Source organism: Octopus bimaculoides, chromosome 14 (genome assembly GCF_046866305.1).
Source record: "Octopus bimaculoides isolate indiv1 chromosome 14, ASM4686630v1, whole genome shotgun sequence".
Classification (NCBI taxonomy): domain Eukaryota; kingdom Metazoa; phylum Mollusca; class Cephalopoda; order Octopoda; family Octopodidae; genus Octopus; species Octopus bimaculoides.
Window position 1 is genome coordinate 52,563,451 of NC_142941.1, and position 13,399 is coordinate 52,576,849.

A 13,399-nucleotide genomic window follows, 5' to 3' on the forward strand; every position below is an offset into this window, starting at 1 on the left:
GTGTGTGTCTTTGTGTTTGTCCCCACCCCCAATCGCTTGATAACTGATGTTGGTGTGTTTACGTCCTTTGTAACTTAGTAGTTCGGCAAAAGATGCCGATAGAATAAGTCCTGGGGTCGATTTATTTAACTAAAAGTGGTGCTCCAGCATGGCCACAGTCAAATGACAAACAAGTACAAGAATAAAAGAATTGTAAAAGTATAACCCAACTCAAAAAATACCCTTGGATCGTAGGGCGACATGCCGTGCTTGAGGAGACATATTGAGTCAAGTATATCAACATCAAAATGAAATCAAATAGAAATTGTAGTTGTGGTACGTAAACAGCACCATCTGAACGTGGTAAATGCCAGCAAAGTAGGACATGCGGAAATCACCCGTATATTCAGATAAATGATATGTTTGTTGCTGATTACAGTAAGATTAAATCATAGCAATAACAATACATCTCATAGTTGTAAAATAAAGCCTTTTGCAATCACATACACGTCAACAACAAAAATGCTAGCAGCGGACCCGTGGCTCTATAGGTCTTTTAAACACCGGTGCGCTCTATGTGTGGATAAAACCAAAATTTTCCCCCATATTCGGCTCTGCGGCTTAAATGCCGATGCGTTTTATAAACTGGAAAATACGATAATCCAAAATCGTCTATCAACTGTGGGAATTCCAACGACCAACTTCTCGAAGCTGAATCAGTCTTTCCGCTAACAAGTTAAAACACGCGCTTCTCTTCTTGGGCAGAGAACTGCTTTGGTATTAATACGCGCACAACCCTGATTGGCTGGAGTATGCCATAGCACAACTGTGCTATGACGCGACAACTAAAATAGATTTCTTGACATGTTACAGTACCCGCCGCTCAGACTACAAGCAACAATAATGCAGCAAGAAAAGAAAATGCAGAGTGAAATGTTCGAACAAGGGAAAAACATGAATACATCAAGGAAAGCAATATTACAAATGCAAGTATGCGAAAATAACAGGCACTTAGAGCAAGTTCATATATATAGTCTTGTAAAGTCTCTTGGGCCAATGGACGCGATGACTACTACGGGTTGTCGTTTCGTGTGTTGGTGGAGGTGGGTGAGACGTGTGTGTAGGGGTGTATGAGACACCGAGGTATGTGCATCTGTATAGGCCCCTTTAAGTCTATCAACAGAGTCAGTGTCTCTGGAACCATTCAAGTCAATAGTGAAATGTTTGTTAGCACGATAAGGTCCTAAGTAAAGTTTAGTGAAAGGACTTCTCTGGCGAAAACGTGGATCCACGAAGCTATGTCCCTCGGGACTGCAGGTTTCACGGTTTGGTGCCGAGTGTTCATCGGCCGAAGGTCTTGAAGGTATGTACGAAGGTGGTTCACATAAAGAGTAGGATCTTGAGTCGACAGATCTACTGGGACAAGCATCTGCTCCGGTAAAGACAATGGAACACCATACAGCAGCTCAGCTGGAGAGAAACCGAGGTCTTCCTTGAACGAAGTTCGAATGCCAAGGAGTACTATTGGGAGGTACTCGATCCAGCATTGATTATCAGGATAAGCGTGAAACGCGGCTTTAAACTGTCGATGGAAGCGCTCCACTATTCCGTTTGGATTCACTCAAAAGACTCCTAAAAAGTAGTTGATAGCTTCTGTCATCTAAGAGACATAATCAGTAACAGAGGAGATCGTTGTAAAAATACGGTGGCCACAGAACAACGAGGTGAAAAAAAAAAGCGTTTGTAAAAAATAATGTTACTTCTGTTGACAATAAAAGGGTTCTATCTTTGAGTGAAGAGAAGATTGTATGATGATTGTATAAAAAGTCGATTCTATGAGGTAACGAAACAAGGACGTCGAAAGCAGACGGTGTATGAAAGCTGAAAAGAAACTAAATCCGAGTATGTTTCGCTGGATGTGTAATATTTGCGTGCATGAAAGACGGAACACAGATAAGCAGTCTTAGATTTAAAATATCAGTGTGTATACTGGCACTCCGTCGGTTACGACAGCGAGTGTCACAGATGATCCGATCAGCGGAACAGCTTGCTCGTGAAATTAACGTGCGAGTGGCTGAGTACACCACAGACACGCCTATTCAGCGTGACACGGAATGTAACAGCACATCCTTCTCCAGTCTCACTTTTCTTTTCAAATAAAAACTTGAAAAAGTTGATGAGGGCTTGACCAAAGAGGAAAGGTGTCTGTCTTCAGTTCTTTCTGTCTTGTCCATCACAGAACATCTTTCACCGGACACTAAAGCCTGTCTAACAATAATGATAATGATTTCTTTATTAACTATATGGATTGGCAAAAAGGGATCGAGGCCCGTGCAGGACGATACTGTGTAGAAGTGCCTAAAAAGCATTACCGTTTATATTACAGAGCGTCTGTGATTACTGCTTCCGCAATAAAGGTAAGACAGGCAGACAAACAGACAGATTCAAAGTCATTGAGTACAGTTTCCTGTTTTCGAATCCACCTATTTTGTAACGGAGGCAGTTTGGTGGATGTGATGTAAGAATCAATGATAGCGAACTGAGTATTTGAAAGATATTTTATTTTATTCACTCTAGAAGGATGGAAGATAGTCAACTTCAGCTGCATTTGAAACTGTAGCGCAAATGATAGTTCCTAGAATCGACAAATAATGCAGTTAAGTCTTATCTTAAGTTTTTTCTCTGTGTGTGTGTGTGGCTATAACTTTATTTCATCTCTCATTTCTCTCCTTTTAGGTATATGTATATGTGTGTGTGTGTGCATGCATGCATACATACATACATGCATACATGCATACATACATATATACATACATACATACATACATACATACATACATACATACATAGGTACGTACGTACGAATCAATATATATCACTCTTGCGTTCCACAGATCAGTTGCAACAAACGACCTAAAGACGGCGATTTCGGCCGTTTTTCCTGTTTTCTATTTTTATTTTCTTTTAAATTTTAAGTCACGTTTTAGAAAATGAACTCCATCGAGGATTTCGATCGCTTTGGTAAATATCGTTTTTAATATCTAGTTATTTGGGGGTTTTTTTGCTTTTTTTTTTTTTGTTCCGTCCAACAAATATATTGATTATTTTTCGATAAATCAGAATCTAAAATGACCGATTGCCAATCGACGCCGGAAAAAACGCCAGGCAGTATTTAGTTATGTCCCTTTATTCCCGGAGTTCCACTGGGGCTAAGTTTGTCTTATGTCCCGACCTGCGAGGTAAAACGAATAGGTATTAGTAAGGTGCAATCAATTAAATCAACTACACCCCACGTTTTTAAATGATCAGCATACTTACACAAGAGTACCCCCAACCCCGTCTTTGTTTCCTCATGACTTTCTGAAAAAAAAAATATATATATATAAGCGGAAACGTGACTGTGTGAGTAAGAAACTTCTTTATACAGCTGTCCGAATCCATCTACAATCTTCTCTCCTGCACACCACATCTAATGCTTTTTTATGCCCAATTTTTATCTCAGCACATTTGTATTGTGTTGTACATGCACACTGACATTGTACATCTATCGGAGCATGCTACTTTCATTTCTTTCTAGTCTTCGCATATCTTCTGTATTCACATTCAAAGTTACTCAACCATGTAGCATTACTGTTGTACAATCTGCTTTTCAATCTGATAAAAGGGTCTTTTGTTACCAACAAAGATAAAAGTTCTCCGAACTTTCTCCATCCACTTCTTATTCTTGCAACTAAACTTTCTATGCTGGAAATCGTTCAAGTGTGACTCTCGCCTCCAGAATAAACAAACTTAATCCTCAGCATGCATCTGTAAGGTTGGATTAGTGGCTTTCGTCCAGGGTCCATATGGCTCTTGGGGTCCCATATAAGATTTTGTTGCTGAAATTTATCTGCAATAAATTGGTTATACTTTTGCAATACACAAAACATTTAATAACCATTTTTATACAATTCCGAATTATATTTAATTATAAAATATAATGGGATTTTTTTAAAACATCGAATGACTATGGGGATCCGTCCACGTAAAATAGGGATCAAAGGGGTCCATAAGTAAAAAAAAAAAAAGATGGTTGAGAAACATTGGGCTGGATGATACAGTTGGGTTTTGTGGGGGGAACCCCAAAAAAACTTTAGTTTGGCTCTGGAATCGACAAATTCTTCTTGTAATGGTTCGTTTTCTGATTTGTTTACATTTGTCCAACGTAAGGACTTCGAGTTACTCTCCACCACCACCACATTTCTACTTATCTCCTGGTTCCAAATTACCCTTGCGCTATTCACATTAACCCCCTCTCTGATTTCAAGAGAAGGGGTCAGCAATGACTCTAATGGGACATCACTATCAAGGTGATTAAATAAATGATATAAAGGGGGACAACTGTGCGTCGGGCTTGGTGCCGTTTTATATGGTCTCAATCATTAGAACAATATTCTTTCATTTAATTTATCTAATCAACTAATTATCTTCTAAAAATATGAGAAAAACATGTCTTCTTTTCTGTGTTGTTTTCTCCACATGTGGAGATTCTATGCAGCCATGAAGCATTGTACGGTGAGTTCCACATGATTTTATAGTTTTTGTTTTATTTTCTTTTTGCCACATTAACTCTAATAATCCTTTCTATTATAAGCACAGGTCGGTCGATATATCGATTCCCAGTGATCGACTGGTACTTATTTCATCGATCTCAAAAGGATGAAAGACAAAGTCGACCATGGGGAAATTTGGACTCTGATCATAAAAACGGACAAAATGTCCAGCTTTGCTTAACCATTCTGCCAGTTTGTCATTTCACATTGATTCTAACAACGGTTTCAAATTTTGACACGAGGCTAGCAATTTCGGGTGCGGAGGAGGGGTGCTAAGTCGATTACACCCCCCACCTGCCCCGGTGCTCAAATGATACCTATTTTATTGACCCCCAAAAGGATGAATGGCAAAGTCAACCTCAGCAGAATTTGAACTCAAAACGCAGATATAGAAATTTACTGAAATTTCATTTCAACAGAAGGACATATTGCTGTAACTACATTTAAACTCTCCAAGTAGAAAGGAAGAATACAAAAATACATTTTGACTTAGCCAGACCATATTGGCTAAGTCAAAATGTTTTTTTGTATTCTTCCTTTCTACTTGGAGAATTTAAATGCAGTTATAAAAACATGTCCTTCTGTTGAAATGTAATTTCATTAAATTTCTATATCTTTGTGCAGCTGAAGATTGCTCTGCATTTTACATTTGATGTAATGTTCACATTGCTTAAATAAATGGAGTCGCATGAAACGATTGTACTGCATTAACTTTGGATATCCTTGTTGCTTATTTTGATTTTAATCACCTTATTTTGGGATTGTTTGGATAATTCTGGTGCCTAAACTTAAGTACCATATTCACCTTGAATCTAAATTTTATAGATATATGAATTGCCTGTATCTTAATATCTCTTTCTTATTGTTTATAGGAATGCTTTCAGAAGATTCCAAGTATGAATCTACGAAGTTCAGTAATGATTACAACACAACTAGAGTTATTTGTTATATTTGTGGTATTGACTGTACTCCAAAACATTCATGCCAGCATGAAACACTTTGTCTAAAGGACTGGCTCAAGGAAAACCACACATTTGACTATTTTGCACCCCAACAGCCCAAACCATACCCAGATCCTTTCCTTTCAAGTGCAAAGCAAATACATAGATACAATCAAAATGCAGCAGACACTGCAGTACATTGCCTTGATATCACACCCAAAGCAAACAAAAAACACGATCTAAAGAAAATTCCAGCTTTAGGTTTGAAACAACCGAACACTCTGATTCAACCACAGAGATTTGTACGCCAGGACGAACAGGACTATGTTGTAAGAAAAAAAATTCAGGATAAAGTTGGTTTTTTAAAGAATGCAGATGAAAAGCTCCCAAAGACTATTCTACACAGTGTGCTAGTCAAAACCATGCAGAAATATGCACCACTCTTACCTGAACCTAGTGCTCCAAACAGAATCCCTAGAGAACACCTGTACGGTTACAATGTTGATGAGCTGAATTCAACCAACAAGCTTATTCTAAAGCCATGCTATATTGCAACTGAACAGTTGATAAAAAGTGGATTGCCAAGTCATGTGGGACTGGCATCGAGACGACCAGTTCAAATATCATCCAAAATAACTACAATTTAATCAGGATAACATTCTTAGCCATTTCTGCCCCAAACCTGGAAATGCATAGAATAAAATATGCATGAAGAAAGAAAAATACATGCACATGATAGCCCATATAGTACATATATATATATGTGTATATATATATATATATATATATATATATATGTATGTATGTGTACTTATAGATATATATATGTATGTATGTTTAAATATATATATGCATATGTATGTTTTTGCATGTATATATATTTATTTATCTGTTAGTTTCTCTCTCCGTCTCTATATATATACATGCACACACATATATACATGCATACATATATGTGTGTGTGATATACATTTACATTTATGCATAGAGACATACAAACATTCATATACATACATATACACACACTTATGTGTGTGTTTATGTATGTATACATATATACACAACTGTATCCATATTTTCTCATATTTTTGTAATCTTTTATTTGATTTCCAATTCCATTAGCTGTGATCTTATTGGAACTACACACAGATATGCACATAAGAACAAAACATTGCAATTAAAGACAAATAATTTACTCGTCAGCCTGTGTAGTTTTAATTCAGCTAACAGCATATCCCACAATGCATTAGATTGCTGTGAAACTATCATTCTGTAATGAATGATGGCTCTGTAGGTAAAACCAATTCTGCATAAATGGCTACATGTAACTTGAAACTGTGAAACTGTCAACTGCACTTCTAAACTAGCTTTCACTTCAAAAAAACATATAAAATAAAAAAAATGCTGCTGTATATTTTAATCCACTCCATATAAAATTAACAAAATATTTTTCAGGAATAAACAAAATGGCTGTTTTTAATTTCTCAAGTGTGTTGGTGTTAAGATTCTATACTCCAGGATTATTTCCATTTTTGTCAAAGCTGAAATTTCCTGCTCGTAAATATTTATGTTTTACACATCGTTTCAATTGGTTGGCTCTCCGATTGTCATTTGATTTCTAAGCCCTGAATTTGTACATTGTCCCAATATATATCTAATGGGTTAAGCAATAATTGGGAGACAAACACACACACACACACACACACACACATCAGAGTAAGCACATACATGTGAAACAAAGTGGAAAAAATAGTACTCGAATACCAGAGGTAGAGTAATATGTTTTATTAATAAAGCTGCATATATATATATATATATATATATATATATATATATACATACATATACACACACACACATACATACAACAGGCTTCTTTCAGTTTTTGTTTACCAGATCCACTCACATGGCTTTGGTTGGCCCAAGGCTATAGTAGAAGACATTTGCCCAAGGTGCCATGCAGTAGGACTGAACCCGGAACCATGTGGTTGGAAAAGAAGCTTCTTACCACACAGCCTCACCTGTGCCTGTTTATTTTTTTGAATGACATTGTAGAGTCGGTGTGAGAAGCCAGATCTGGCAGGTATGAACATAAAATGGAAAATACTGAAGCCAGATATGGCCAGTTTAAATGCTAAAGGGTTTAACTAAATTGCTAGTTTGAATCCAGTTTGGTATCATGTACATCTGCAATCTGTGTGCATGCGGCTATGAATATAATTCCCCCCCCCCCTTAGTGTTCGCATATATTTGTAACCAAGCACAGTCATGACTGTGTGGTAAGAAGCTTGCTTCCCAACCACATGGCGGTTCCAAGTTCAGTTCCACTATGTGGCACTTTGGGCCAACCAAACAACAGTCTTGGGCCAACTAAAGCCTTATGAGAGGATTTGGTAGATAGAAACTGAAAGAAGCCCATCATATGCGTGTGGGTGTGTGTGCATGTGTTTTTGTGTTTGCCACCCCCACTGCTTGGCAATGGGTGTTGGTTTATTGATGTCCCTGTAACTTAGCAGTTCAGCAAAAGAACCCATAGAATAAGAAGCATCAGGCTTAAGAGAAAAAAAAAAAAAAAAGCAGTACTGGGGTCAATTTATTTGACTAAAATTCTTCAAGGTGGTGCCCCAGCATGGCCACAGACTGGTGACTGAAACAAGTAAAAGATATGTATATCATAATTCTTGACTTTTTGACTTTATTTTCTGCTGGCATCATCCGGCTCTTTGGTTCTGATAACTATGTACCTTTGTAATTGGAACCCCCCCCACAAAAAAAAATAATAAATAAATAAATAAATAAAAAAAAATACAAAGTTGAGAAATGAAAATAAAGGGAAAATTTCCTCCATGTATTTCAATGATTTAAAAAAAAAAAAAAATATTTTGATCTCCTGCCAACTATTATGGCAATTAATATACCTGTGTCTGTATAAACATGTTCCTCTATATCAGTGGTTTGCAAAGTGGGCAGTACTGCCCCTCTGGGGAAAAATCTGGGTGTGAATATCCAACAGGGGCATTGAAGAGAAGTGGGGCAACAATGGGATGACCAAAAGGGGACAATGGATGTAAAAATTTTAAAAAAATAAATAAATAATGGATTAACCTATTAAGTCCCAGAGAACTTAAATTTCTGAAAATTACTTTTAAATTTTTACAGATGATTGAAAGTAGGTTAAAATGAAGAAAATTATTATTAAAACTCCTTTACTTCAAGTGAAGCTTCCTATCTCGGACATGTGAGCATGCGCACAACTGCCAAACACCACGATGCTGGAACTGTGAAGCGCACAGTTCTATACAAGGATTTTAAAATTCTTTTCATAAACTAGACAATGGTTACTGGTATTAAGCTTAAGGATTATATAATGTACAAGTATAAAGAAAGAATTAAAGAAAAAAAGGACTCATTATATGGAATGTTATCGATAATATCAAGTGGAAATAGGGGGTGCTGCAGTTCTGCAGTGCCTATATACGAGCCGCCACCGGCTCTTAGGGATCCGATTGGCAAGCTTCAGCTTGAACAAACCTTGGAGGGCGGCAGAAAAATCTTCAGCAAGGATCTGGATATCAAGCAAAGTTTTGTTCTACTAAGGGTGTCAGAGATGAAGTGACATCGGTCGCATGTCCAGTTAAAAAAAAACTTTCGGCTTGAACTTCAGTAATGCCGACGCAGATCCTGTGGTAACTTAGACTTACACATGTGGCATTTGATGGTCTTCAGATAGCGACTTGTACGGGTGCAGAGAACAGATCTTGGAGGTGAACTGGCAGTATCAGTGGGGTCAGCATTAGAATTCGAATTCAGATGGGGAGGGAGGGGAAGAATAGTGCTAGAAGTAAAGGTGAGGGGGTCTGAGTGAACAACATTAACTCTGGTGGTGGGATTCGGGTGGGGTGCAGGATGCGATGCAAGCAGGCTAGCCGTAACGGGAGTGGTGGGGGAAGGTTAGCGATGGAGGGAGAGAGGGGAGCTGGATGAAGAGCCTTAATACTGGCGGTGGGGGGGTGCAAGCTAAAGGTCAGTGTTAAGTGAAAGCTAATAAATTACAGATGGGAACCCTCTAGAAAGTCTTGGAGTGAAGAAAAAAGAAAGTGGGACAGGCATACTTGAACCTACGTCATTTTGAGTTACGTCTTTTTTCGACTTCACGTATTTTTTTTTTTAAAGCGATTAAAACGTAAGAAAATATACCTCGACTTCCGTCGATAAACTCTGTTTTTTTTACGTCTGTCTCCACGAATATATTTAAAAACAGGCATAACTACAGGGTTCGGAAATTTTTGTATATTCAGATTCTACATAGTAAATACTATATGCATAGAAAATTTCATTTAAAAATATTCATTTTTCTGAAAGTTATGACCTCCCAAAGTCTGGAGGGTAAAACTTTGTAGTTATGCCTAAAAAAACATAAATATCTTTGTTTAAAAACCCACCTAAAATCAAATAAAATACTTGTGAAAATATGTACAATCCCTTTATCAAAACAGATGTGAGCAGTGAGCTAATTATTGTTGTTGCTGATTTGTGTTTTGGTGCTACGTGTTTCTCGAGTTAAGTCGTCGCATGTCACAGAACTGATTTCCGAAGCTTCAAGTATGCTTATACGTTATTATCCAAGATTGCCGTTCGCAAATCAAAAAACATCGTTTGATGATATCTCTGTTCTTTCTTCCGTTTACCTATCTCACGTGCGATGTGAGTCGTTAACGCTCAACTCATTCTTTTCAAAGTTAGGACGAAAGTATAAGTGGGGAAATTCCCCCAATGGTTGCCTTTGCAAGGCCATTTTAACAGTCCTTATTTTCGAGTATAAATTTATACTTTCGTCAATTTAATTTACTCACAAGCACACAACGACAAAAAAAAAAAAAAAAAAAAAAAAAAACTTTTCAGCCAGAAAATACTGGAAAAAAGAGTCTGTTGAAACTTAGGAATTTATTTTGGTAACTATGTATGTATGCATTTATAAGTGAATCTGTGTATTTCTTTGTGGTTCGCATATAGCATATCCCTTTTACTTTCGCAAAAGACCTTTTGTTTTTGCTGGTATTTCCCCCCCCCCCCCGGACAGCAAAGTGAAAGAACAACTGCCAAACCATTACATGGTATAAAATCTCAATCTTCATTTCACAGAAACGATCGCCCATATGTTAATGTATGGGAAACTGGTGCCAGGTAGGGGGTCGATCTAATCGAATGCCCCCCCCCCAAAAAAAAAAATTTCAGGCCTTGTGCCTAGAGTAGAAAAGAATATTTTCAGTTTGTATTTCTGTAGGCTAATCATGAATTTCGATTTTTTTGGTCTTCACCAATAATTCTATTTATTTCTTTATTGCCCACAGGGGGCTAAACATAGAGGGGACAAACAAGGACAGACAAAGGGATTAAGTCAATTACATCGACCCCAGTGCACAACTGATACTTATTTAATCAACCCTGAAAGGATGAAAGGCAAAGTCGACCTCGGCAGAATGTTGAACTCAGAACGTAATGGCAGACAAAATACCACTAAGCATTTCGCCTGGCGTGCTACCGATTCTGCCAGCCTGCTGCCTTCACCAACAATTATATTTTAGAGTTATCCTCAAAGATTGAGGTTTCTTTTAAATATTACATCAACATTTTGTTGAATATAATCATCATTATCTCAGCTTTCAACCTCATCATCATCATTGTATTAACATCCACTTTTCCATGCTTGCATGGGTTAGACAGAATTTTTTGAGCTAGCTTCTCTATGGCTGGATACTCTTTCTGTTGCCAACCCTCACCTGTGTGATATTTCCACAGAGGACTGGAAATCAACACCATTTGTACAACAGTGATGCTCATTTGCAATCATCACATAATATCAGGACAAGGCCACACACACACACACACACACAAGAGGATTCTCTCAGTTTCTGTCTAACTAATCCTCTCACAAAGTCTAAAGTCTTGTGAGTGGATTTGTTAGGGTGAACCTATGAAGATGATACCTGTTGGTTGCTTTTCTTTAGTTCAAATCCAGTAAAGCTCAAGATTACAAATGTTCCTCATGTAACTATCTTTCCTTTTTTTTTTTTTTTTTTTTTTTTAACCAAACAGTGTATATATGACAGTAGTATCCATGTCTTATTTCTTAAGTCAGTAGAGCAGTGCATCTCAAATTGAGTGGTACTGTCTCCCACCACCTCCTGAGGGACTGAAATTTTTGGATACTAGTTACAAAGAGGACAACTTTATAAGGGTACTGGAGACAAAAGTAGAATTTAAACGACATTGTCAAAATTTATGGTATATCCATATATGTAATAAAGGCAGCCACTTCACCTGTAGCATTAGGCAAGGTCCTCACTTATGCGAGCTTCTATATAGATATGTACATAGGTTTTGAATTTTGCTGGGTCAAAGCAAGAAAGTATCAAAAAAGTGTTCTTAAGAGAAAGGAAGTGGGGGTCACAATAGCCCCAAAAAATTTTGAGAAGCATTGCAATAATGTTGGTATGAAGGAGATTTAGCTGTTCTTTCTAGCAAGTTAACTGACCACATAGATTCCTTGTTGATTCATCATACTGTCAGTTTATTGATAACATAACCTAGCACTGGTCATCGTCATTTACTGTCTTTGTTCCCTGCTGGCATCGGTTAGACAGTTTGACAGGATCTGATAATTCCAAGGACTGCATCAAACACCAATGTTTGCTTTATTGGTAAAGATGAATTCTTTCTTTTTTTTTTTTTTTTTGTTTAATGTGTGTTAATTTCTGTTTCTTTGTAGGGATAATTCAAATGGAGATGAAAGAACTTCTACGGAGTTCAGTGAGGAATACAAAAGAAACAATATAATATGTTATATCTGTGGCTGTAACTGCTCTCTCATTGGTTCACGTGGACATGAAGCAGCCTGTCTAAGAGACTGGTTGAAGGAGCATCCTGGTAACGAAGATTACGCCCCTATCCAACCAGATAATTACCCTGATCCTTTTAGTGCAACGGACAACAACATATTTAGCTACAACAGCAAAGCTGCAGAGTGTGAAAACAACCTCTTCAATTATGCGCCTGATGCAGTAATAGTAAGTACAGAAAAGGTAAAAAGCAGAAATTTCCCAGAAGAATTTGAAAAAGAAGTGATTCCGCCAAAAAAATTTATACGCTTTGAAGAACAAGATGAGGCACAAAAGAAAAGACTTGCTTCAAAATTCGAAGCGAAATCTAGCCCCAAGAAGACTACTGAAAAACCATCCAAAGTATTGAAACATGATGAGTTAGTTGAAATCATAGAGACTAGAGCCTGTCATATCCCCAAGATACCAGCCCCTGGTAGAATTCCTAAGGGACATGAATATGCTTATACTTTAGATGAAGCTAATTCCAAAAATGAGCTTATTTTGCAGCCTTGCTTTTTGGCAACTGAAGAACTGAAAAAAATGGGATTGCCCAGCTATGCTGGTTCAGCTTCCCGTAAAAATCTTATCATAACCCCCAAAATTGCAACACTTTAATTGTGGAGACTTGTTTCAAGTGAGATATCAATAAAGTAAATGAACCGATTGGTTTTGTATTAACTTTGCATTTCTAGTAGAACATAAATCAGAGTTGGTGTTTTCGAAAGCAGGTGAGATTCTTGTGGGGAAAATGCTAGGAATCAACAGACTAGCAGGATGAATGTTGTGAAGGTTCTGTGTGAAATGGTTGATGTTAAGATACAAGAACAGATATTTTGTTGGAGATATTTGATTGGCTTGTGAGAACCTTACTATGGAAGCTGGCTCTTTACTCTGGAAACTTTGTCATACAGCCAATAAAGTAAATTGAGCTGAAAAAATGTTTTGTGGTAATTACTGTGCAGAAGTTATCTGAGATTGTAGCAATCAACAAGGATACAGAATGTGT

General features: G+C 37.4%; 2 protein-coding genes across 4 annotated transcripts; both read left to right on the forward strand.

Moving 5' to 3' along the window:
* The first annotated feature begins 538 nt into the window (after positions 1–538).
* Positions 539–7,000, forward strand: LOC106872306 (uncharacterized). Of its 3 annotated transcripts, none has more exons than XM_089362931.1 (2): positions 539–965; positions 5,444–7,000. In XM_089362931.1, exon 2 carries the CDS (start codon positions 5,446–5,448, stop codon positions 6,157–6,159), a length of 714 nt encoding a protein of 237 aa, XP_089219057.1. In that variant the 5' UTR covers positions 539–965; positions 5,444–5,445; the 3' UTR covers positions 6,160–7,000. The 3 variants fall into 3 exon arrangements, with proteins under 3 accessions (XP_089219057.1, XP_014774731.1, XP_014774730.1); XM_014919245.3 differs by lacking the exon at positions 539–965 and adding an exon at positions 1,069–2,635; XM_014919244.3 differs by lacking the exon at positions 539–965 and adding an exon at positions 2,864–3,000.
* Positions 7,001–10,217: 3,217 nt separating this feature from the next.
* On the forward strand, positions 10,218–13,056 carry LOC149132726 (uncharacterized). Its single transcript, XM_089362932.1, has 2 exons — positions 10,218–10,472; positions 12,282–13,056. Coding segments are annotated over exons 1-2 (729 nt in total). The 5' UTR covers positions 10,218–10,470; the 3' UTR covers positions 13,009–13,056.
* The last annotated feature ends 343 nt before the right edge of the window (positions 13,057–13,399 follow it).